Source organism: Lygodium microphyllum, chromosome 1, assembly GCF_053477565.2.
Source record: "Lygodium microphyllum isolate KBCC chromosome 1, Lygodium_microphyllum_v1.1.10, whole genome shotgun sequence".
In the NCBI taxonomy this organism is placed as follows: Eukaryota; Viridiplantae; Streptophyta; class Polypodiopsida; order Schizaeales; family Lygodiaceae; genus Lygodium; species Lygodium microphyllum.
Window position 1 is genome coordinate 13,540,223 of NC_141135.1, and position 26,316 is coordinate 13,566,538.

At 43.3% G+C, this 26,316-nt stretch overlaps 1 protein-coding gene across 4 annotated transcripts in view; it reads left to right on the forward strand.

Moving 5' to 3' along the window:
• Positions 1–25,660, forward strand: part of LOC148040851 (uncharacterized) — a 149,899-nt gene extending 124,239 nt beyond the window's left edge. For 3 of the 4 annotated variants that reach the window (XM_087670404.1, XM_087670343.1, XM_087670459.1), the window contains one exon: positions 25,351–25,660. In XM_087670404.1, the coding sequence (XP_087526530.1) occupies positions 25,351–25,530 (180 nt within the window). In that variant the 3' untranslated portion in view covers positions 25,531–25,660. Of the gene's footprint in view, positions 1–25,289 lie in introns of all 4 variants that reach the window. The other variant, XM_087670380.1, reaches the window with a different exon arrangement.
• Positions 25,661–26,316: the final 656 nt, after the last annotated feature.

Genomic DNA, 26,316 nt, shown 5'->3' on the forward strand with positions numbered 1-26,316 from the left:
TCCCTTTCCCTTTAAGTTGGTCCGTCATTGGAACAGCTATCTTGGCATAATCTCGAATGAATCTACGATAAAATCTAGATAAACCTAGGAAGATCTGCAGCTCTTCCAGGTTCCTTGGAGATGGCCATTCAATAATTGCCCTTACTTTTTCTGGATCCATCTTTATTCTCTCTTTCGAGATAATATGCCCCAAATATTTGACCTCTTGTGCGAAGAACTCACATTTAGTTTTCTTCGCATAAAGGGAATGGGTTCTTAACAATTGGAATACTAACTGTAAGTGTTTCAAATGTTCTTCTCTTGATTTACTAAAGATCAAGATATCATCCAAGAAGACTACTACAAAGTGTCCTAGATAAGGCCGTAACACACTATTCAATAGCTTCATAAAAGTAGCTGGTGCATTAGTGAGGCCAAAAGGCATCACCAAAAAAATCATAATGCCCTTATCTAGTACGAAATGCCGTCTTAGGAACATCCTGGGGCTTAATTCTTACTTGGTGATAGCCTGATCTTAAATCAATCTTTGTGAAAAATTTTGTCCCTTGTAATTAATCAAAAAGATCTTCCATTCTGGGCATAGGAAATGTATTCTTCACTGTTATTTTATTAAGTGCTCTATAATCAACACAAAGTCGCATAAAACCATCTTTTTTCTTCACCAATAAAATTGGCAAAGCCCAAGGTGAATTGCTGGGTTGTATAAACCCTTTATCAAGGTAATCCTTAATTTGTCTTTCGACTTCTTGGTGCTGTGTTTCGCTTAGCTTGTAAGGTGGTTTAGAAAGAGGGTGTGTATCCCTATTTATGTCAATTGGGTGATTTACATCACCCCTATCTGGTGGAAGGTCACTTGGTAAATCTGAAGGAAACACATCTTTGAATTCATCTAACAAACCACTTAATTCATTATTTACATTCAACTCACAAACATAAGAAAATTGTTGCTTAATATTACAAAAAGTAAAAGTGTTCTGTACAGGAAGGGACCATAATATATATGCCTCACAAGCTTCTTTCTTTATCAGCTTTTGAACTTCAAGGAAACACATCAAAGGGTTATCAGATATTTCATGTTCACTTTGAATCACAAAAGTCTTATCATCCCTTTCAAATTCCAGTGTATTATGATGATAACTACGCTTTAAGGATGGTTCCAATCCCCATAGCCACTCCCTCCATAAAGCAATATCGGCTCTTTCCATATTCATAATTTGGAAATCAAGCTTATCTTTATATCCTTCGATCTCGATTTCCAAATTGGATACCATTGTATCCCATATTTTATTATCCTGACCTTGCATCATACGAACAACATATTGATGCTCACTCTTTTGTTGGGGAAGTTTCAACTTTCTGTGACAAGTGCATAATTTATGAAATTGTGGGTGGCAGAGTCATCCATCATGACTCTAACCCTCTTTCCTGCTATCAATCCATGCACTCTAACTAAATCATGCGGCCTAAAGGTAGGCTGCCACATAGAAGTTGACATACAACACCTGTGTTGTACATCCTTGTGCAGGACCTCTAAAGATTATACTTTTCATACCCCTTTAATTTCAAGGTCTGCACTACATGGATTTTTTTCTCTTTTCCCTTGCCCTTGTCCTTATCCTTTCCTTTATCTTCCCCCTTTTTCCTTTGAGGGCAATTCCAGGCAGCATGGTTAGGAGATAGGTAGTTGAAACGCAACCTTTCTTTTTTGGCCTTATCAAAGTCATCTTGACTTAACTTCGGCCTTACATATTGTTTCTTTTCAAAGGGTTGTTTCTTACCCTTAAGGAATGGCATTTTCCTTTTAGATTTGCCTATAAATTTTGAGGCTTCAAATTCCCTAGTCTTAGGCTCCGTATTAGTGACACTAGTGAGTGCACCTGTACGTGTATTATCTTCATTAATTAATACAAATTTAATTGCCTCTTCAACTCCTTTTGACTTCCTTTTTACAGGCCTTATCTAATCCCCTTATGAATCCTCTTGTGTTTTGAAATTCATCTATTCCTTCCAATTTAAGGATTATCTCACGATACTCCTCGAGATATGTCAGCAAAGGTCTTCCCTTTTGTCTGACAAAATCCCAACCTTCCCAATTTCTTTCTATTTCATTTTCAGGAAAGAATTCTTTCAAAAAGACTGATTCAAATTGAGCCCAAGATTTAGGTATTTTATTTGCCTCATTTAAAGTTCTCCACCATTTATATGGTTTCGGCCCCAAGGTTAGATTGGCCTCTAGTGCTTGGAGATGTGGTGGAGTATTCTTTAATTTGTGCAAATCTTCCCATTTTTGGAGGAAATTAAAGATTGTATCTTTATTTTTGTCTTTTTCCTCCCCATGAAACTGAGGGGGTTTCATATCTTTTAACATTGGGTTATCCGTCAGCTTTTGGTGGGGTTCCCTAGAGTCTCGCATAGTCACATCTAGATCTTTCGATGAAGATGGAATATCTGAGGTCTCTACCTTATCTTTATCTCTTTCTAATAATAAGGCTAATTGGGATTTTATTTCAGTGAGTGCTTGAGTTAGCAACTCCATTTGAACCCCCTGTGCTTGCACACGAGCAGTTAGATCATCAAATTGTTCTCGTGTTGCAAAACATTCTTCCCATTGTTCTTCTTGTATTTCTGTTTCATGGGGATCCACCACAGGGTGGTCCTTGGAACTAGAGCCTTCGGTTACCCCCTCTTTCTCTTTCCCCTCCATTAATACACTGGAATTTAGAAAGCAAATATAAGAAATTTGCGTACAAAGAAGAGGTACTTCCCTGATTACAGAGGGGCACGAAGAACGGTGAAGCTTTCCTCAAATCTGCGCTAATTGTGTGCAGATTACGCGAGAATAAAGCCTATCAGGCAGGAATGTAGGGTAAGGATGTGATTCAACAACATCCATCCCCCCCCCGGCCAGGTCACGTGGGAACAATCTATGACCAACTGAAAGCAGGATGTCGCCCGACTTGCACCGGACTTCGCTCGACTTGCGTCGTCTCACCGTACTCGCCAACATGGAAGTGATCACGTGGGCTCCGCTCGCACAGGTTCGAATCGTGCTGTCCACGTCAACACGGAAGCGTCTGAGGACAGGACCCGATCACACTTCAGCAACACGTGAACACGGAAGCGTCTGAAAACGGGACCCGTTCACGCTTCAACAGGAATTTCAAAGCAGCTGAAGGCGACAGGGAGTGTGATTGGAGCGGCTAAAGACGAGGACGAAACCCTTTCGACAGGACGTGGCCCGACGGCTCTGATACCAGTGTTAGATGGGTCAAAGTAAGTATTAAGTTTTGTATTAGATCTTTCTTCTGCTGATGAAGAACTCTGTTACGGGAAACAAGCTCGAGAGCCCTCTCTCTCTCCTCCCGACCACGCTTACGAAGTTCTCCCAGTGCCACCCCGTCGTGACCCATCTACCAGCTGTCATTACCTGGTGAGTTCTACTATTTTAGTATTACTCACTTACTTCCTGAGCTCCCCTTAACCCCGTACGGGCGCCTAAAGCCCCCGGACGGTCATCCCTCGCGCTTGTCTCCCCATATGTTACATTTATTAATGTAACAGAGAGAGTGGCAGGGAATGGCAATGTTGGTGTGAGCTGGAGGCATGGACACCCAAGTAGTTGTTGCAACTACAGGTTAGGTCAGAGGTAGTAGGTGGCGCATGCAGACAAAGCAAGCAGCTGGAACAGGTGAAGGCAATGGCAGACATGGAGGCAATGACAATCAGGAAAGAGGAGGTGGTAGAACATGGTGGCAAGAGGAGACGGGGAAGCAAAAGAGGAGGAAGGTGGTAGGAGCAAGGGGTGAGGCTGCAGGCAGCAATAGGGATAATGCAAAGTTGCATTGAGGCATGAGGATGCAAGAGACGTGCAAAGTGATAGCAAGGAAGGCAGTGACACGAAAGCAGCACTAGTGGTTGTGTTCTTGGTGATCACACGTGACTCCAGGGGACTCGTGAATTCACTTCAAGGAAAATTACTTCTTGATATCAACTCATGCCAATCATGGGCCTCCCCAAATCTGGTTCAGAGATTATAGATCTCTACTGTCAAAGTAGGGCCTTATTCGTATCACTAATTGTTAGTTTTGTCTTCTTCTAGGTGAGAAACCATGGAAGAAGCAACTCTTGTGGCAAAGGACAAATATTTCTTGAGAGTAGGTGGGGAGATTATCCACATAGGTTGCTCCTATAGTGGGAGAGTGGTTTGTTTTTTTAGATTGACTGGATGACACTTAGAGATAGAGACTCCAAAGGCCTTAGGGGAGCACAACTATGACAGATTCAATGACAGACCGAGTGTCTTCTCAATATACGGCAACCACAAACACCTCTTAAACCTAGATTGGTCTCTTTTCCAGACAAAACATCCTTCTTGGAGTGATTGTGACCAACTCTGACCAACACAGAGTGAAGAGTTTAGTCCAAAACAGAGTGAGAGTTTACTTTCACAATGGAGGAATACGACAAACTTATCCGTGAGGATATTGGTCAAAGTTCATAGGTTGCTCTTGCCATGGTTCATTGCAGTAAAAGATGATACAGAGATATATATCAATTATTTGCACAATGGATAGAGGTATGAATCTAAAATTCCAAATTTAAGCCTTTTCTAGGTCAAATTGGTAACTAGAATAGGGAACCTCAGCTCACCTCTCTAGGCAATAATTTGAGATTTTACATTGAAATGGTACTTGAACTGGGGCAAGCTAATTGGGTCCAAATCTAACGTTCCTTTGTTGGAGAGAAGCTGCATTACACCATGTTCACATGCTAAATTGGCAAAACATCTTACTATGAATGAGAATTCTTAACTGCCCTCTAATTGAGAATCTGAATTTAAAACTCTCGGCTACTAGATCCATGTTCATTTGTTATGAGTGTCTTGCTTATTTGTTCCACTATGCACCCCACTTCAAGTCAAAATCCAAAAAGGCATGTCAATTAGGCACTTGGGATAAAACATATCACTCAAGTAGTGAAAGATATGCTCACTGTCTACCAATGCTTTGTGTCTGGGCTATGGATAAGTGTGCTCATTTGTGACACTACAAATTGAATGTCAAGCCTCGTAATTCATACATAAATCAAGGATCCAATAGTCTGCTAATAGAGAGACATCAAAGCAGGCTCTAGTTTCGTGAAAGCTCAACTTCAAATGTATCTCCATACGAGGAGCAATAGGCTTACAATCTTCAAGACCAAATCTTTGCAATAATGTTTGAACATACTTTGTCTAGCATAAAGCAATACCTCGATCACAGCGCTTAAACTGAATGCCCAAGCTGAAGGTGAATTTAAAGGGCCAATTACGGTTCTCCCACTACTCCCATATTGTAAATTCTTGGTTCTAGTTCACAAGATATCACTCCTCTCCTTGAGGAATGGACACATTAGGAACTTGTTGTGGCTTGGCTTGGAGTTTTCTTTGTGCTAGCTCTACCTATTCTCTCAACTTGTGCCTCATTTTCACGTATGGTTTCCTTGCCTTGCTCTTTTATTTGTGCTTGTGTTTGTAGTGGGGGGCTTGGTTCATGTGGCTACTCTTTCTCATCATGGTCTTGCTTAAAGTCTGGCCTCTCTTCATGTATTGTCTCTCTTGGTTCCTCAAGGGGAGACTGTGCTTGCTACAATTGAGAGATCTAAGCCTTCAAAGTGGGCGCTGTCAAAACTGCGCCCAGATTTAGAAAAATGCAAATTTCGGGCATGATGTGCATCAATCTTCTTGATTTTTGTGCCAACAAGTTGCATCTTGACCTAAAGAACAACTCTCAAGAAGAAAGCTTGAAGAGATATGGCCTGGTTGATGAGATATGGCTGCTCCAACAGAGGTAGATAGGTGCTGTCCATAGACACAATTATGGCAGCAACTCTGAAAAGAGGCAATGCTGAAGCTATAGTTGCCCAATCTCAATGATTGAGGTGCCAAGAAGGAGCTTTGGAAATAGAACCAGCGAGCAACATGTTATTGATACAAATCACAACGATTGGAGACACATAACCCTCATGTTTGATATATAAGATGCTTTCAAATGGACTATTCTGAAAACCATGTGCAGTCAAGCATGCATGTACCTTCTCATATGAAGCTTGAGGTGCTTGTTTCAAAGTATAAAATTCCTTTTTCAATCTACACACTTCGTTTTCATACTCCTTCTGCACAAAACTATGAGGCTAAAAGACATACAATTCCTCATGTAGATAACCATTCAAAATTACAGTTTTTATGTCCACTTGATATATATTCCAACCATTATGAGTTGCTTACACACAAATATAGCGAATTGTTGTCGTATGGCAAGTGAGAGTAAAGATATCATCAAAGTCAAAGCTCTTCTTTTGAGCATAACCTTTTGCCACAAGTTGAGCCTTACAATGATCAAGGCTTCCATTTGGCTTCCATTTCAAGTTGTAAATCCACTTAGTACCAATGGTCTTTTTTCCAAGAGGCGAGTCATATAATAACCAAGTACAATTTTGGGCAATAGCATCATATTAAATTGCATAGCAACCATCTAATTTTTTGAATTTTGTGCCTCTTAGAAAGAAATAGGCCCATCCTTAGCACACACGCTAGAAACAACCAATGCATAACAATTTGATGTATGTATAAGATTGTTGGGCCTGGGACTATTGCACCTTTGTCCCTTGTATGGTTAAACTAAGCGCCTAGGAGTTAGCATAAACTATTAGTAGAAAGTCGTACGTTTTGAGATCATAAACGGTGTTCCATACTACCACCTTTCGGGATTTCCAAGATTGTATTTGTAGAGAGAGAATGTTACGAGGACGTGAAAATTTGATGCTTTGCTTATGTTTAATTGACATTTGATTAAAGGATTAATCAAATGTACAGTTAAAAGATGCACATGTGTTGCACATGTGAGGTGCAAGCTACTTTTTCACAGTTGAAGGCTGAAGGACCCTGTGAAAAAGTTGGATGTCAAAGGCAAAAGTTGTAACAAGTTACACTTATTAGATTCTAGGTGAATTTTGGTGTCAATTTGCCCTTAGGACCATTAATTGGCCATTAAGTTTCAGTGGTGATACTAGGGACTAGACATTAATTAATGGATTAATGCTTGTCCAAGGGTCAATTAATGCATGGGACCACTTTGGATTACAAATGGCCTAGCCAATTAATTTTTGGATGGGCAAGGTCAATTTTCTGGGCATGAATTAAGGCCTGAATTAATTTTTAGAATTAATTAATTCTGAAAATTAATTAAATGACTGAAAATTGTTGAAAATGAATTAAGAAAGTTGCCACTAGGCAAAACTTTCCCATGCAAGTGGGGGAAATGCTAAATAGGGCTGAAGGGAGAGGGAAATCTCGTTTTTTCATTTTGGAGCTGTTGGAAGGAGGTGTTGGATTGTTGCTGCCAGCTTTTGGGGCCGATTCCCAGCCATTGGAGACCATTTTGGTGATGGAGATTGCATATTCTTGACCTTGGGAAGCTGACAATTGCTGCTGATGAACTTTCTCCTGAAGATCACAGTCTCTGATGCTCCTATTGTTGTTGGTGCATCCGTTTGGGGCTGGTACAGCAGGGCAGCAACTGATTTTGATCAGTTCTTCGCGACAAATCTCAAAAATTTCTCTTTACAGCATTCTCTCATCTCCTTCAGCCTATGCTCAGCCATTCTCAGCAATTCTCAGCCATTTGGAGGAGATCTCAGCCACTTTTTGTGGGCTGATTGGTAATTTCTGCAGTAAACCCTAATTTACAACAGAAATTAGGGTTTAGCAGCCACCTTGGGATCCGTGCTAGAGATTGAAGGCTCAAGGGATTGAAATCAGCACAGCTGATAATTGAAGATTATCAAGGGATTTCAGGAGCCAGTCCATCCCAAATTGATTTGGGGCAGCATTTGGCCAGCCAAGGGCCAAATTGGAGAAGAAGTCCTGGGTGAATTAAGGGGCAAATGACCCGAAAGGCTTGCTGGTCATTTATGACAACAAGAGCAATTGGTTAGCAGGAGGAGATTGAAGAATCTCGAGTTGTACTCCTTCCAATTGAATGAAAGCTAAAGAAATATTGCAAGGGGCACCAATTTTGGGCCAACAGGGTGTCTACTGTCCAAGAATGTTATGGTAAAGTGTGTATTTCATTTTATGTGCATTTATTTATTGCTGTAATTAACTCTTAAATCAGGTTATCACCACCCATTCCAAGAAGGAAGGATGGTTTCAGAGAATCTAATGAAAGTCTATGTAGTATTCTAATTATAGTTGTTCTTTCTTTCTATAACAAGAGTAAGATGTTTGTTGGAAAGTGTGTAGATAATGGACCAAGATTTCGGGCATGTTCTTTTGTCACCTTTTTTTGGTGTGGTAAACTAGGCAAAAACACTTGGTGATCCTACGAGTTTCTCATGAGTGAATCATGGGATTAAGGACAATCTCTGATATCCTCGGATAAGAAAGAAGATAGTCCTTCTCTTCGAGACGAAGAAGGTTATGTCAAGCAAATTTTTGAAGGAGGATTTCCCTATACGAATGTATGTTAGAAGGGAGCTTGTTTTTTACAAGAATATTGACTAGATCTAGAGAAAGGCTATTGTGGCCCCTTTAGATCACAATAGAAGTAAAGAGTTTTAGGATGTGAATGAAGATCAATATGTTGACTCGAAGGAGTCAGAAGTAGGGAATGCAAGGAATGAGGACAAGGAAATACCCATCTATAGACCTTTTTATGAGTACCCCCCCTCTTGAATTATTGGGAACGTTGCAAAGTTTGATTGTAGGTACAACAACACTATTGTGCGAAGCTAGAGTTCTCACCAAAGGTTAAACTTTGATCCATTACCACCATTGAAAAGGAAGAAGCAAACAATATCAACACCTAGTAATATGACTCAACCACTCCTGATCCCCAAAGTCCGAGCAGCAAAGTTTTCACATTGCGAGAAGTAAGACCCTCATTGTCATATTGCACAATTCGAGATAAGATGGATAGGATATAGAGCTGTTCTTTATGATGCTATCAAGAAACAACAATTTGGAAGAACATTCAATGGGAAGGCAATGGATTGGTTCAATGGCTATGAATTGGACAATTTTGATGATTATGATGACCTCAAGCAAAGGTTTCTTGAGAGGTTTCGTCTTGATCAAATAGTAGATGACATTATGGCTAAGATTAAGAGAATGAAACAAAAGCATATGCTGGTGCACAACTACACTCACAAGTTCTTGAATTTTCTAAAGAAGTTACCAACATTTATCAAGCCTTCTTTGGAAATGACTATTGCTGTTGAATAGGAGAATTAAGAGTGTTGTTGCCAACATAGAAATTGATGCCCAGAATGCTGATTTTGATGATTTAGTCCAAGCTGCAGTTAGAGTGGAGAAAAGTCTTGGATTAAGCTGATCACAAAAGAAAAGTCAAGAAGACAGTTCAAAAGCTGAGAAGGAATCAGATTCAGAAACAAAGGATGAAGATGAGGACTCGAGCTCCAAATTGGAATCGAAGGATTTAGATGATTCAGAAGATGAGGACACAGCAAGAAGAAAAAGCGGAGTGAAAATAATAAAATAAGAAGGATATAGGATAATCTAAGAACAAAAAGAAAAGCAAAGGTGTGTCCAAGTAATTTGAAACTGAATTGGGAAAAAAGATTAAATATAAAATTAAGAGATTTGGAAGTAACTGCACAAACAAAGGAGGAGAAGTTTTGCCATATGTCAAAAGCATGGGCATGAGACTACAACATGTTGGTATAATTCAAATGTTAGGAGTAGTCAAGCAACATCTATGATGTATCCACGTAAATGGTGATGAAGGTCAAATGGTGGCAACTTGTGTAGGATTGTGGACTATATCCAAGTAAATAGTAATATATAATTCAAGGATGCCATGCATAAGAGATGTGATTACTCAAACTGCATGGTAGTGAAAGATTGCAATGAGGATGTGGATACTATGGCCATTGCAAGATATAATGAGGATGAACAAAGTGGTGTGGCAAGAGAAGTAAAAGGTGATGTATAACAATTACGAGTTCAAGAAGTAGTGGATCTTTAGGAGTTTCAGGGAATACCCAAGTCGTCGTTACAGCTAATCTTGGAGAAAATATTTGATTTAATTCCAAGATTTAGGCGAAGTTGTTGACAATTTGACAAAAATTAGGACACAATTGTTAGAGTAAAAAACATTCGGTTTTAGACCAAAGTAGGTCTCAAAAGGTGTCATACCAACCATTGTTGACATAGGTCACCAATTAAGAATGTGGACAATGGTGGCCACTACCTTAGACCATAGACACTATGGTGTTTGGACTCTACCACATGCTCCATCATAGTCCGCACCATCTCGATCACACTCCAATATATCATTCTCTTGAGTTGATTCATGTTTGTGAACTCCTTGTGAATACCACAATTTGCACAAAACGTAGCAAGCTCGTTGAAGACAAACTCTTCTCCTTTGTCAGACGAAAAGGTCTTGAGTTTCCTACCACACCTGTTTTCCTTGAAGACCGTTCTCCTTGAAGATCAACCAATCCTTGAAATGTGAAAATGCTTCAAACTTCACCTACTAGAAATATTCCTGTGTCATCTTGCTAAAAACATCAACAATTAGCATAAAATACAAACTTGCTTGAGAGACTCCGTCCTCATCGGTCCACAGAAGCCTGTTGAAACAAGCTCGAAGGGTTCCTTTGCCCTTCGTGAAGCCTTGGTAGGATCATATCTCCATGCCTTGGTAGGGGGTTCATCCCTTTCTTCAGTAATCCATGAACAAGCTAACCTCCAGTCATCTTCCTAAAGTACTTGTAGTTGAGATGGATCTTGAGACATGCACAAAGCACCTGTCTCAAATCTCCATCAAAAACTCGAAAGGCATTCTTATCGAGCTCGGCCGTAAGGCCAAGTGCACAAATCTTACTTACCAAGGATATCCCAAACCTGGCACATAGAGAACCTTCGATGTGTAAGTACCACCATGCCCATCCAGAATTGGCAACATATTACCTTTGCCTTTGATAGGGACCAAAGTGCTATCACCAATGAGAATTTGCCCATGCCTTAGATGCATATGGGCAATACCATCTATAGGAGTCATGTGGCATGAAGTGCCACTATCCACAATCCACTCATGAGGCTGTGTGGTCATCATCACTACATCAGAAGCCATTGGTGTTGGATCCTCAATCATCTCCAAATGTTGAAAGGTTGCTAGTGAAGAAGCAACCACCACTCTTGAGTCCTTCATAGAACTTTTCCTTCTTGGTGTCCTTGTCTGTTTCAAGATAATCCTTCTTCTAATGACTTGTCTTGTCTCAAATAGACTCCTTGGCTTTATCTTACTTGGTCTTTTCTTCTGTCTTCTTGTTGTTGTTCAACTCTCAACACCTTTGTCTTGGAAGCATTTTGTCCTTTGAGTTGTTCCTGTTGATCCAAGACCATTCAAACCAACTCCTCTCACTTAAGGGTGCTTGTCGATCCCGAATCAATAAAGGTAGATTAGAATGCACTAAATTGGGGTGATAATTGTGAGAGAGGAGTTATCGCCATATCCTCCAAGGCAATCATATTCCTTGTGTTCTAAACTTGCATTTGCAATTGTCGAAGCTTATTGGTATGCTCCCGCATGGAAGCGGACTTAGACTAATTCAATGTCCAAATTTGTACCTTCAAAGACACCGCTTCATCACGATCATCTGATTGTACAACTAATCCAATTTCAATCATATATCCTGAGCAATAGTCAAATGCTCTACATGTGCATGAGAGAAATAGAAATGATCCGATGTGAGCATTTAGCTTGTCCCAATGTGCTTGTGTCTTTGCCAACTCAACTTTCTCATTTGAAGAAAGCTTGGATAAATCACAGGCTATAGGATGGTCTATGGCCTCAGTCATGAACTTCACCAAATCATAGGACTCCAAAATGGAGCATCATTACCCGCCATATGCAGTAATTTTTCCCATTGAGTTTCTGATCTTGAGGAAGAGCCAATAACCCGGAGACCTTATGGTCCACAATAGCCTCGAACTCCACATCAAGCTCACAAGACACTGCCACTTGAATAACGTATGCAAACCCAAGGGTAGCCCCCTCTGACTCCCAAAACGCAACCTAATGGGGCTTCCTCCACTCATCCCAAACCCGCTTCGATTGGTAGAGGCGATGAAAACTTAAAATCTACAACAAAAGGCTGAAAACGAAGCCAGCCTTCCTTCAAGAATAGAAAAATCTGGAAAAATTCAGCAACTTTTCTCCTTTCTCGTGCTTCTCCACTCATCTTTAGCCTTGTGTCCAGCGTGCCTTCAAACACTGAAGGTGCAGCACAATCAGCCCTTCAACGCTACTCTGATACCATGTTAGAGTGCAACTAGTGTAGAAGCATATGACCAGATTGGAAGAAAGAAAGAAACATGGAGAGAGAGGCAAAGACAGAAGAATGCAGAAATCTGCAGTGAATGAATGCTGAATAAGAAGTCAGATATGTACAATGGGCTGTGGAAATATGCCAGCTGGAGTCTTTCCATGTGCAAACACACAGTTTGAATGATATGTGACCCCCGGGCTGAACTGCCTAAATGGGCAGAAAATAAATAATAAAATGTGTTTGGTCGGCCAGTAAAAACTAACCGACAGCTGCAAATCAAGCTGACTGCAAAGAAATAATAAAATAATCATTATCTTCTGCATTGTAAATGCTGCACTACCATGTGGCACACTGCGTACCTGCCCGCCCTGCTTGGCACTCCCCAACATGCCCAAGGTGCTGCGCAAACTGATGGTGACTATTGCAAACTCTCCATTCTGCTTAGGAAATGCATAAGTCTTCACTAAGCTGACTCTACACTCTCTATGCCCATCCAAGGGGATGATCAAATATCTAACAACAATAGCAAAATTTTTTTAATGAAGTAACTCGGCACTACCGGGCACATGCTACATCTTCCACACAATTACCATAATTATTGAGCTTATACAGGCAAACATAGTGAACCAAATATAATAATTGTATCACCACAAGAGAGATCATGAACTATACATCTATCACCAACAAACTTGACAATCAAGCCAATCTTGGCAAGTACAGAAACTGATTCTTATTGACTTATGGCACATAAAAACTATCTATAAGTGTGAATGTACTTCCATTGGCAACAGTAAATAAAATTTTGCCTACTCCTTTAACTAGATAAGAGGAGTTATTGACACATGGAACAACACTACCTTGAGGGGTAGACAGAAGGGAAGTGACTAGACTATGTTGAGAAGTAATATGCTTAATGGCACCACTGTTAAAGTACCATATATCTAAATCCACAATGGACATTTTAGAATCATGTAAAACTAGGAGAACTGCATTGCACACTAAATGCCCACTTTGTATCCTGCACGACATTTGTATAACATGCTTAGTGGCACCACTACCAAAGTACCACACATTCAAATCCATAATACATAAGGAAGTATATAAAGAAGGGTCATAATTGCATTGTGCACCAAATGTCCACTTTGTATCCCACACAACCTTTGTAGATTTTAATTTGGTAGAAGAGGTATCTGCAACAATCATACTAGTATCTTTCATCTTAGCCTCTTTCACATCCAATTTAAGCATTGATGGCATGATCTTTTTTCTCATAATATTTGCAATAGATCTGACTCTCTTTTCCTTCTTATCCATATTAGCCTTCTTTCTCTAAATAGTATTTGCAAATTTTTACTTAGTAGCAAAAAAGGATAGCCTTTCGAGCATCGACTACTCCCTCCACGATGGAGCTCTCCTTGGTTGATTGACAAACCCACCACGGGGAACCACCTTTGACATAGCCAAGGAGAGATATAGAGCCCGCCACCCACGTCTAGCTGATCCACACCCTTGCAAGAGGCACCATCTGTAAATATAGAGGATAGTACACCGTCACAGGGGGACCCTATCTCACCGCTTTAGCCTCCCTATGCTAGACAGACCCATGAGAGATATCGTGAGATGAGGGTGCTTCTTGAGTAGTTTCACGTTGTATCTGGGCTAGATATCATTTTGTACTCATTGGCTATGTATTCTTCACTCTTTATTTTTCATTTAGATAGGTATAGCATTAGATGTCAGCTATAGACCGTACTACACCTCATGATGCCTCCAAGCTATCTTCAGATAAGAAATCCGAGTTCATAAAGGTAAAAGCGCATTGGGATAAACTGAATGACCACATCCATTCTTTCCTCTCTCTCCTACACTCTAACAGTCATTGCTCACATTGAGCACTTGATCATGGATCGAGACCTATGGCTAGAGATTGATCAGATATACAATCGGATGATTGTGATGAAACGGATACCTTTGGAGATTTAGATGTAAGTATAGGGAAGAACATGAGAATGACAATACTTTGAACTTAATCAACTTGATCATTAATCAGCATGAAAATTAGGGGAGAGAGAAAGAGAGAGAGAGAGAGAGAGAGAGAGAGAGAGAGAGAGAGAGAGAGAGAGAGAGAGAGAGAGAGAGAGAGAGAGAGAGAGAGAGAGAGAGAGAGAGAGAGAGAGAGAGAGAGAGAGAGAGAGAGAGAGAGAGAGAGAGAGAGAGAGAGAGAGAGAGAGAGAGAGAGAGAGAGAGAGAGAACGATGGAGACTCTGTTCGTGACGGGCCGTTTACTGCTGACGCGATTTTCCCTGCGCCTCCTGCTCGTCTAGGGCAGCGCCTCGACACAGGTCCTGGTCGCCGTTGTTGCCCGTCCTGGTCGCTGTCACTGCAGACGGATCTGCCCGCCATCGCCTGTTGTCACCCGTCGACTTCGGACCTGCCCGCCATCGCCCCAGGTATCATCGCCCGTTCACGCCTTCGCTCGCCCCTCGCGCCTGCTTGCTGGCCGCCTGCTGTCACTCGTCGACTTCGTCTGTCTGCCTGCATCGACGTCTGGCGTCTGCTCCTCCTGTCGCACACTGCTCCGCCTGACGTCTGCCCTGCCTGGCGACCGCCCTGCCTGACGACTACCCCGCCTGACGTCCGCCCTGACCGACGTCTGCCCCACCTGTCGTCCGCCCTGCCTGACATCTGCTCCGCCTGTGGTAGACTCCTCTGTGGCCACGTGCGGGGCTGACGCAGCCACATTTACGCCTCCCCCGTGTTTCTCCTGTTACCCGGCACCCCGGGTCATCTGCCCCTCGCCAGTCCGCCACCGTGCTGATCGCCCCAGACGTTTAACGCCTGCACCCTGTTCGTGTGACGCCCTGCGGGTTGTCATCCGCCGTGTGCAAAACCAGCCTACAGGGGTGCAGATTTCTAACTCAGCCGACAGTGATCTGCACTGTGCGTCAGTCCTCCTTCGAGATCAGTTTTTTCGTCATACAAGATGGCTGGTTTGGATCTGGATTTCATTGACCAAACGGTGGCAGCTCTTGGCCCAGATTCTGATGCTGAGGAACTAGAGGATATGGTTCCGTGCACTGAAGAGATGCCCCCGGGCCCTGACATTCAGCCTGCGGGTAAACGTACCAAGCATACCTCGGAAGAGATAGGTGTTATTCAAGATTGTTCCTATGCGCAGGTTGCTTCGGATTCTGTGGACTCTCAGGAGGTGGACTGGGAGCATCTGCTGGAATTTGCCAACACTCTGCTTGGCGAATATGTTCAACATAATCAAGAAGCCTTCTCTGACTCTGCACCTGAAGATGTTCTGGAAGCTTCTGTCGATCCAAAAACTGTCCTACGCTCCTTCTCGGTGTTTTACGATCGCGCTGTGATACTCTTCTTCACTGGTCGAATCCCGCTGCTTTCCCGTATTCGCCAATGGCTGCAGAGTTTGCTGCAAGGGGACTGTGTTGAAGAGATTTTTGTTGGGTCCCGAGGTTTTTTTGAGGTCCTCTTGAAAACTGAGACGCACCGTGCTGCTCTCCTGTCTAAACTGCCTTTGTTTTTTGATCGTCGGTTGGTTCATGTGGTTCCATGGCGCCCGATGGCAGATTTTGAGCGCCTCCTGCAACGTGAATACCCTGTGTGGGTAGAAGTGGAAAATTGTCCGGCTGTTTATTGGCCGCTATTGAAGGACGCCATGGCCGCTGTGGGCACGGTTCTGGTCCCACCCAGTCTCAGGGCTGTGAATCGCAACCGCTTGTGCATGTTATGGGATACTGCAAGGAAAAGGCCTGCTTGGTTACGCCTCAATTGCTCTGGCATGCATCCGTTACACTTTCGTTTGAAATGGGGCAATTTTGCAGGCCATTGCTTTTCCTGTGGACAGTTGGGGCACTTTATGGCTGAAAAAGAGCAGCAACACATTTCAGATGCGGGCCATGTTGCTCCGCCCATGGATGATATGGTGTGTGATGCTCCGTCGCGAGATACTATCCACCCGTCCCAAGTTCTGGCCAAAGGTAAACAACAGGTTTCGGGTCTGGATTCCCGTGCCACTGATTGGGTTCAAGTACGTGCAAAAAAAGGCAACAGGATTGTTGCTGGCATGGAGAGTACTGTGCCTACTACCTCACAAGATTCCATGCGTACATATATGCGCAGGAAGGAAATGTTGCCTTCCGAGCGCTCTGCTCCTGCTATGGTTTCCTCCGCCCCCTGTCCTCAGCCCGCCAGGAAAATGTATTCGGATCGTCTAAAGGCTCCACCTGCAAAGCTGGCTTTTGATACCAGAGGCAGCGTCATTACCCCGTGGGACCGTCGTTATCCACGTTCCACCCCCAAGCAAGCAGATATGCCGTCTACTTCCAAGTCTGGTCCTCAGAACTCTTTTGCAGTGTTGGCGGATTTCTTGGATGAGGGAGTCCTGGACATTCTCGCCGACAAAGTCAAATCGAGGCAAGCTGTGCCTCGTACCTGATTGTGTTTTGCATACACATGAAAATAGCCACGTGGAATGTGCGAGGAATTTGTTCTCGACACAAGCAACATGCCATGTGGTGTGCATTGTATGAGAATCAGTGGGATGCCCTGTGCGCTGTTGAGCACAAGAGCCATGGTGACGCCGGAAAAGTTGTGGATTGCCATGGCTTTCGTTTGTTCTATGCAGGAACACAGGCCATGCATTATTCGGGTGTGCTCATGATTGTACATGCCAAATATCAGCCTGTTCTTATTAAAAATGATGTTCATGGCCGCTTTTTGGTGGTTGAAATTTTATTCGAAGGAGAAATCTTGTGGTTACTTGGCCTCTATGCTCCGAATGATTCGTTATCTCGCCGGGAGCTTTGGCAGACTTTGCAGACTTCCTTGGCACTTGGCAGACGGGGCTTCTTCATGGGGCATTTCAATATGTGTGTTGATTCTTCCCAGTCCACATCGGAGCACTCGGTAATGGATGCGCCGGAAAGTCGTATGTGGCAGGAGTTGGCTCTTGCTGTTCTTAAGCAAGATCTCTGGTCCTGGTTACACCCATCTTCTACAGGATTTACTTTCCATTCGGCCCAGTATGCAACAACATGGTCGCGGTTGGACCGTATATATATCATGCACAATGATGATTTTCTGCCTGAGATGCTCGAAATAAAAGTGTTGCAGCAATATGCCTTGTCGGACCATTTCCCTCTGCAGTTCGAGTTGCTTGCACAACCTATTGCACCTTTCAAGCAATTTTTGGGGAGACTCCCTTTGCGTTTCAACTCCTCATACTTGAAGCATGCAATTTTCCAGGGCTATATGCAGCAATTGCTTGACAGATTCTTCTTGGACTTTTCCTCTCAGGGCACTGCGTCCTTTGAAAGATTGCTCTCTAATGTGCAGCGGGTTGCTCGCCAGTATGGGATCTATCATGCCTCTCTTTGTCGGCGCCGTCGACAGGCAGCGGAGGACCTGCTGGTTTTGGTTCGCTCCTTGCTGATGGACACTCCGGATGATGCATTTCTGCTTGCACTGGCCATGCGGGTGGCCGATCTTATTAAAGAATTCCAGTTAAAATTGTATCAGCAGGCCAAATTGCAACATCTCACAGAGACTTTGCAAGATAGTGCATGTCAGACCCACAAGTTCTTTCGAGCTCTCCATGCCTCTCCTGCTCGAGAGAATATGACTAGACTCGAGGATGCAGAAGGCCACCTTATCCTGGATCCACAGACTATTGTGCATATGTGCAGGAATTATTTCCGTGACCTTCTCGGTTCCGCTCCTCCACCTTCAGCCCAAATTACTCAGGCCCGTTCGGTTTTTTATGACCTGGTCTGCAATCAGCTTCCGCAGGACATGCAAGCTACTATGGAGTCCGATATTGGTGAGGCAGAGGTTATGGACGTCTTGTTACACTTGCCCAAAGATAAAAGTCCGGGTTGGGATGGTCTCACCAATGAGTTCTTTGAAGCTTTCGCTTCCCAACTGGCGAAACCATTGCAAGCTTTGTTTCAGCAGGTGTGGGACACGGGGATCATGCCTCCCTCATGGAAACAAGGACTTATTAAACTGCTTCCAAAAGTTCCTTCGCCATCTAAGTTGACACAGTGGTGCCCAATTTCTTTGATGGGTTCAATGTACAAAATCTTTTCCAAAGTAATGGCGAATCGGCTCCATAAGCATCTCCCTGCCCTTGTCACCCTCTCCAGTATGGTTTCATTAAGGGCCGCAATATTCTACACAATGTTTTGAATGCCCAACTGGCCATTGATTATGCCAGGCATTCTAATCAGGAGGTAGTATTGATTCAACTGGACCTGGAAAAGGCGTTTGACTATCTGGACTGGTCTTTCGTTGCTGAACTTATGTCTGCTATGGGCTTTGGTACGCGGATGTCTCGTCTAATCTACACCATTAGTGCGGCGGCGTCTTCGCGAGTCATGCTGAACGGAGGTGTTACTGAGCCATTTGTCCTTGCCCGTTCTGTCAGACAGGGGTGCCCTTTGAGCCCTTTATTCTTTGCCCTTGCGACACTCCCAGTTCTTTCCATGTTATCACATATGGCCGCCTCTTCTCAGTTGGCCGGACTGTCGCTTCCTACAGGACAGCACTTCATTAGCCAATCCCTGGCAGATGATACCTTTATGATTTTGCGTGCGGACAAGGATAACCTTCGAAAAGCATTGGATGTTTGGGGTCTCTTTGGTGAGGCGTCAGGCCTTCGTATCAATGCGCTCAAATCAGCCATTCTAAGTTGCACGGAGTCGGATTTGCAGTCCTTGGACTGGCAGGGTCTGGTTGTTCCTCGTGGCTCCATTGTCAGGCACCTTGGATACCCTTTGGGTGTTGATGTTCCCCCAAAGCAGCTTCTGCAGTGGATTTCTCAGAAAATGGTGGCTAAGTTTATGTATTGGAAGTCTCAGGCCTGGCCCTTCCATGTTCGCCTCAAAGTAGCCCAGACAATTATGTTGCCGATGCTCACATATTTCTTGCCGCTGTTGCCCTGGACTACTAGGACTCTGCATGCTCTTACCCAGTCTATTCGCTTCATGCTATGGAAAAAGAACTCGTTGCATGCAGGTATTTCTTGGATCTCGTGGTCGCATGCGTGCACCCCCAAACGCATGGGTGGCGGAGCTATTTTAGATGCCCAAACTCACATGCAGGCACTTCGTTGGTCTCTTTTCCGCGCCATGTGCTCGGATCATCATCCGTGGGTCGCTATAGCCCGTTATTTCCTTGAGGGCCATGGGCTTCTGCATGGCAATACTCAAATCCGGAGTTCTTGGTGGCATGTTCTTAATGCTGATTCGCGGTTCTCCAGTTCTTCTTCATTGTTGCTTACTCATTTGGTGTGTTCCTGGCAACACGTCCTTCAAAAGGCTCAGTGGCATCCAACGGAGGATCGCTTGGCAACTAACTCTTTTCAATTGGAATTACTGGCAGTCTCGCGTTTACTTTCGTGGGAAGGTAAACATGAGCTTAGACCACAATTCAACCGAATGGCACGTTTGGGCTTGTCTTCGATTGCGGATGCCACCCTTGCTAGTCGGAATGTGCTTATATCATTTCGTACAGCTAGGAGGCTTTTCAGGATCCCTCGTGGATATAGGCCTTTATGGGAACAGCTTTTGACGGTCCTCCAGAGCAGACAACCCTTTCCTGCTCTTACTTCGGATCATCCCTGGCAGGATTGGGACCTACAAGGCCGGCTGAATTTGAGTAAAGCTTCTGCAAACCAAGTGTATCATCTCCTGATTAAAGATCATCAATGGCTAGTTACTAAAGCAAATGCTTTATGGGGATTGCGTAAATCCCGGTCTTGGTGGAGGGCAACTGTGATGCAGGGCTGGTTGAACAAGACACCCTTTAAATATAAAGTCTTTCTTTGGAGAGTGATGATTGGGGGTCTTCCGCTTGCTTCGGCTCTTTCCAAGCGACGAATCTCCAATGGCACCTGTTTCTTTTGCACCACTACTATGGAATCCGCCCGCCACCGATTTATTTCTTGCCCCGTCGCAAAGAACGTCTGGTTACTTTTGTCGGCTGTTTGGCGAGGGGTGGTTGGTATCACCCTGCGCCCCTTTGATTGGGTTTTTGGCCAGCCCAAATACCCCACTCCCGCACAGCCACATATGAAGCTCATGTTTCACTTTCTTCGATACTGGGGCTGTTGGCATAATTGGACCATTCGGAATGCTTTTCTGTTTGACTCCGCCTATAATGTTCAACGGCATATTGTAAGGCTTAAGGGCCTCTTGTATTGGCAGTTAGCTCTTCTCCATCGTTCTGATTTGCTCTCTACGGAGGATTTCCGTCCCTGGCATATGGCAATTTCCTCCGCATCCTTGCCATGACATTGTAACTTGTAGTACTTAGAACCTCTTCACATGATGGCTTGGATTGTCGTCATGTATCTTGTAATCAAGTAATCTTGTATTTTTTTCGTAATTAATACAATTACCTTTTACGAAAAGAAAGAGAGAGAGAGAGAGAGAGGAGTCGACACCACGCTGAGAGGGAAACCCCTCTTTACAGGAATTCATTGAAATAAAACCACGGGCACCAAGCGCCTGAACTATATACAAAAGGGCTGGTTTGCAACAATTTTGAAAATTAGGATTTTTGTATCCTAATTTATGCAAACTCGGGCAACAAGCTAATTTTTTTCTTTAGTGTTTGAATTAGATCAATTGTGAAAGCCCCTAACAAAGGGGCAAGTCTTTAGTTTTCATCTCTCTTGGCTAATGGATCATTTGTAATGGAGTGGCAACTCTTATGAGTCATACGAGTTCTTTAGGCTCTCTTTGTGCATACTTTCTCACACTAGCTTGAGATCGAGACAAGTATATACATTGTAGACTCCCTTCCTCTGGAGGACAAGATTTGCCAAGTCTATCAACTCGAGATCCAAGGGTGCTTCCATTGCCTGTTCAAAGAGGGATTTGGGCCACTATCCAAGGTGATGGATTTCCGGATCAGAGATGTCTTGGACTCTTGTGATTGGAGCTACGTCGCCACAGAGAGCACTTCTTGCAATTACTTTAACCAACTGCTCTAGGAATGGTGCTCTCCAGAAGATCCTAGTCTACTCTATCACATGCCGTCTCAAAATCAAGAAGTACGCAATGAGGTCCTGGTTTCTGGAATGGCTAAGAGCAGTGGAATTTATCTATGAAATTAAAAAAAACATTGCATTGTACATAAATGTGGATTTGTTTGTTGTTTTTTTGGGTGATTTGAGAGAGAGAGAGAGAGAGAGAGAGAGAGAGAGAGAGAGAGAGAGAGAGAGAGTATATTAACGTCTCTAAAAGGCCAATGTGGGCTATGAGACCAAAGCAATACATACAATGATGGTGTGTTTCTCATCTGGAACGAGAAAACATGAAAAACATATCTATAAGTTTGAAAAAATGAAATAGTGTCCTATAAAAGGGAAACATGTCAATGATCTAAAAGTGAAAGTAGAAAAAGGAAACCTCTCCATCAATGAGATGTTTGTCTTCTAAGGAGGTGTATCTCTGCATGGTTGAGGCGTCTCGGCATCTGTCTCCTGTGGCGCTCAATGATGGCTTTAATTTGTCTGTGGTGTGGATGTCTAGGCCTTCGTCCGGGTGGACGTGGGCGCCTAGAGCGGCTAAGTGCCACTGCTCTATCCAAAGGGACACCTACAGAAGATGAGGTCCAATGATGATGTACTCCTGTAGGCTGTGTGGCAGTAGTAGTGGTATCTGCCATACTTTGACGTGTATCAGTGAAAAAGTCAGTGACTGCTCTTTGTCTATGTGAGCCGAGTTGTGGGGGCCTCCTACTCCGTAGAATTGTTGCTCTGCACCTTTGGAGATCCAAGAGGAAGAATCCCAAGTATCTCTGATCCTCAAACTGCATGATCCGTCTCAGGAGTCCAAAACCCTCTCGAAACAGACAGTGGTATCTACCTCGTATATCATAATATACAGTGCATCGGCAGATGTAGTGTTCCTCTGTCTCTGGCTCTTTGTCGCATAGTGGGCATATGCGTTCCTCTGTCTATATACCCTCCCATCTGCCTGTCTCAATCCTCAGGTGGTGGGATGAGGTATGGATTTGACCAATAACTGTGCGTAGTCCATGAGGCAGCTGTGTGTCCATGTAATTGGGTCGGGTGATGAAACCATCCTCAGATACCTGAAGGAAGTGGGTTTGGTAGTGTGCCATCCTCGTGCCATGGGGGGAGGGGGGTCGGATCCAGGTCTTCTTCGTATCTAACTTCAGTATGTCTGCTTTGATCACATGGTTTAGCTCTGATCGGCTTAGGTCAAGTGTAGGGCAATCCAGGCTATAGTCAAAGGGGGGTAGTCTGTCAATCTGCAGTCCATGTAGACTCATCCATGTACTCATCTGAGAATACCAACAATGTTTGTCACCAGCATACCAACAATGTTTGTCACCAGCTGCTGCTAGTTGTCTAGAAGAGGCCAGGGCTAGCCATGGGTATCTATCTTGGGGGAGCTCCCATAGTCTATGTATGAAAGTCACTACATGGACCAAGGCCTCAGCCACCATGGGTGATGCTCCGAACTCAGCTCTAATAATCTCATGTGGGGTCAAGCTCTTCGCTCGTATCATACGTGAGATCATCATGACTAGTGGTCTTTCCATATGCTCCCACCCGTCATAGTATTCCTTCTCTGGTCCATCCTGGTCTCCCAAAGGCTATCTCCTCGTGTGAAAGAAACTCGGACCCCAAATAGCTGCCCCATATAGGAGTGTGGGTGTAACCAGGGTGTCAAAAAGCCACAATTTGGTGCGCGGCTCATGAAATTGTATGTGAGCACATTGCCTCTCCAATGCACCTAAGGCTGCATATGCTTTTGCCAAACAAGCCTTTGATGTCTCTCTCCAAGAGAACTGTGGTCCCTTCAATGTGACCCCCAAATAGACATACTGCCTAACCATCTCCACTGGCTCTCCATCAAAAGTAAACTGGTGCTCAGCTCTTGTCACCCAAGCAGCTGAAGTGTTAAATACCATAACTTTAGTTTTCCCAAGGTTCACCTTAAGACCTCTATCTCTGCAAAAAGCTGATAATGCATCCAAGTGTCTATTTAGTCGCTCAAGTGAGTCAGATATAAGTACAATATCGTCGGCATAAAGCAGTAATGGTATCAGCACTCCAGCTAGGCTGGCTCCAGCTCCACCAGTTCTGTCCACATATTCTGAAATTTCATCTATGTACAACCCAAATAGTGTCGGTGAAAGTGGACAGCCTTGTTTCACCCCAATGGTGCTATTGACTGTATCTGAGATGCCCTCAGGTGTTCGTACTCTGCCCGTCACTGTCTCATACAAGGCATAGATACTCCATTGTATCTCTACAGGCACATCAATGTTTTGCATTCTTCTCATGAGTCTAGCACGTGGCACTGTGTCAAAGGCCTTGCGAAAGTCCACAAAATAGCAGTAGATCTTGTTCTTGAATGCCTTACCTTTTTCGATGATTGCCCTCAATGTAAAGATATGGTCTAGAGTTGTATATCCCCTCCTGAAGCCAGCCTGGCCTTTTGATCTCAGGCCATGCATCTCGGCCCATTCACTCAATGCTTGTTCCACGATATAGCCATATATTTTGGCCAGCATGTGTCCAATCATGATTGTTCGATAGTTACTAGGTAGCGCGGGGTCTCCACTCTTAAAGAGCGGCACAATAATATGGTCTGACCAACAGGTTGGAAATCCCTCACAAACTGCCCTATTAAAGATGTGAGCCAGCGTTGGTGCCAAGATATCACAAGCATGCGCGAAGTGTTCAGCTACTAAACCATCATGATCTTGGGCTTTTCCATTTTTCAGTTTCCATATGGCATTTCTCACTTTTTTTTCTGTGAAAAATCTGCAATTTGCTGGTCTTGAGGTTGAGGGGAGTGGCATAGGCTCTTGGCTAGGAACATCTTAGTGTGCAAGCATATCCATGCCAATCATCTGGTCTAGTAATCTGTAAGGGTGGCTGGTTCTCATGCATATTTTTCCATGCTCTCTTGCTGTCCTGTCCCAAGAACATGGAATACATTTTTGTTTCTAGTCCTGCTTCTTTTTGCGTACCAATCGTCTGAAGAGTGTTCGAGCATGCTTATGTGTACATATGCCAAGTGCAACCTCTCGCTGAAAACGTGCTCGTGTCTCTCTGCACTCATCATCATACCAGCCATTCTGTGGGGCATTACCTCGTGGAGGTTTATCTGACGGTGTAGTGTGTGGGAAAGCATAGGCTGCTGAAGTGTGTATTATTTCGGCCACCTGTCCTGTGAACTCATCCAGAGAGGCCTGTGTGTCTAGCTCCCTCAATGCATCCCGCACAGTAGTGATGTATATGTGTGAGGTCGCTTCCACAAAATCGTAGCATGGTAATTTTGGTACGTATGGCTGTGCTTCGTGTATATGCCCATATTGCATTGTAAAAGCTAGAATAGCATGGTTGGCTTCTAATCCAATTGGTCTATCTGAGATTTCAAAGCTTTTTATGTCAGGTAGCAAGTTGGGTGATCCAATCAAATAGTCCACTGTGCTTGACCCTTTCTTGTTATTCCAACATGTGAAACCATTAGATCTTGGCCATTTGTGGCAGCCCGTTAAGGATGGCCAAACCATGTGCACTTCCCGATGCCACACACATAGAGAGAGAGAGAGAGAGAGAGAGAGAGAGAGAGAGAGAGAGATCTCCCTTGGGAGGATTTAGTCTCTTGGCATATGGCAGTTTCTTTCTGACTCTTGTACTCTTGTACTTTTAGAGTAAGTGAGAGAGAGAGAGAGAGAGAGAGAGAGAGAGAGAGAGAGATGAATTGAAGGCCGAATTGGCTATGAGACAGAAATAGATATATTTGGAATTCAATGAAGAATAAAGAAACCATAATCTAAGAGGAAACATCTAAGAAATAGCAAATAGCTGAAAGGATTCAAAACCAATGGATCTGATACAATGTGGATTTGATATGCTATGCTGTGTGATAAAAAAGGGAGGACCAGTACACAAAAACACACACACAGACACAGAGATCAATTATGTATTTTTGGCAGAGTTGTCAAAAGCTACTCCAGTTGCTGGTATTAGAAGGCCATTTAATTGTTCGAACTTGGATGCGAAGTGAAGCAGCAGCACCACCTTTGCTCTTACAAAGTATGATAAAGCAGAAGCCAGCAAGTCTGATTTGTAGAAAACATTATTATGCAAACCCATCAAGCAGTTCACTGTTATAAAGCACTAATAATCATCCCTGATTGTTGTCCTCTTTACCTGTACTACCGGATTAGGTGACAAGATTACAAACAGAATCTCTATGGAGAAAATGTATGATATTGTGGTCTATACAAATGTTATTCTGTCTTATGCTGTTTTGCACAAAACATTGGCTACTTAACTATTCCACAATGACCAGTTATGAAATAAACTGATAGAAGTGACGAGGGCTACTTAATCTCACTATTGTTTTCCCAGAGTTTTTGTTTGTATTTGCAATTGATGTTGCATGGGCCTGAAACATCATTTTAGGGGAGAAAAAGAATTGGAAGTTGCTTATTATTATTTAAATAGTTCCCTAGTATGCTCTTGCTCTCTCTCTCTCTCTCACACACACACACACATACACACACACACACATTCACATTTCTAGTTGTATGGAAGAATGAGTAATTATGGAATTGTAACCCTTGAAAGAACGGAAGATTTCAAAGGTGCTGCTTCCTCATAACAATTAGCTATATATAGAACTTTGGATGTAGTAGTAGTCTCAACAATCAAATCATGCGTGACAATTTGCCATGATTCCCTCACTATTTATAGAACTTTGGATGTCTCTAATAGATACAACCTTTTGCTCCCAAAAATTTGCCATGATTCCCTTACTATTACATTCTTAGGAAAATGGCGAAGCTTCTAATTTCTTATCTTCGGTAATTATTCTTTCTATTGCAGGGCACTATCCATTGCACCAATCAAAGTGTTTTAGCTTCCCCTTGAATTTATAGTTGATTAAAGCATAGTAT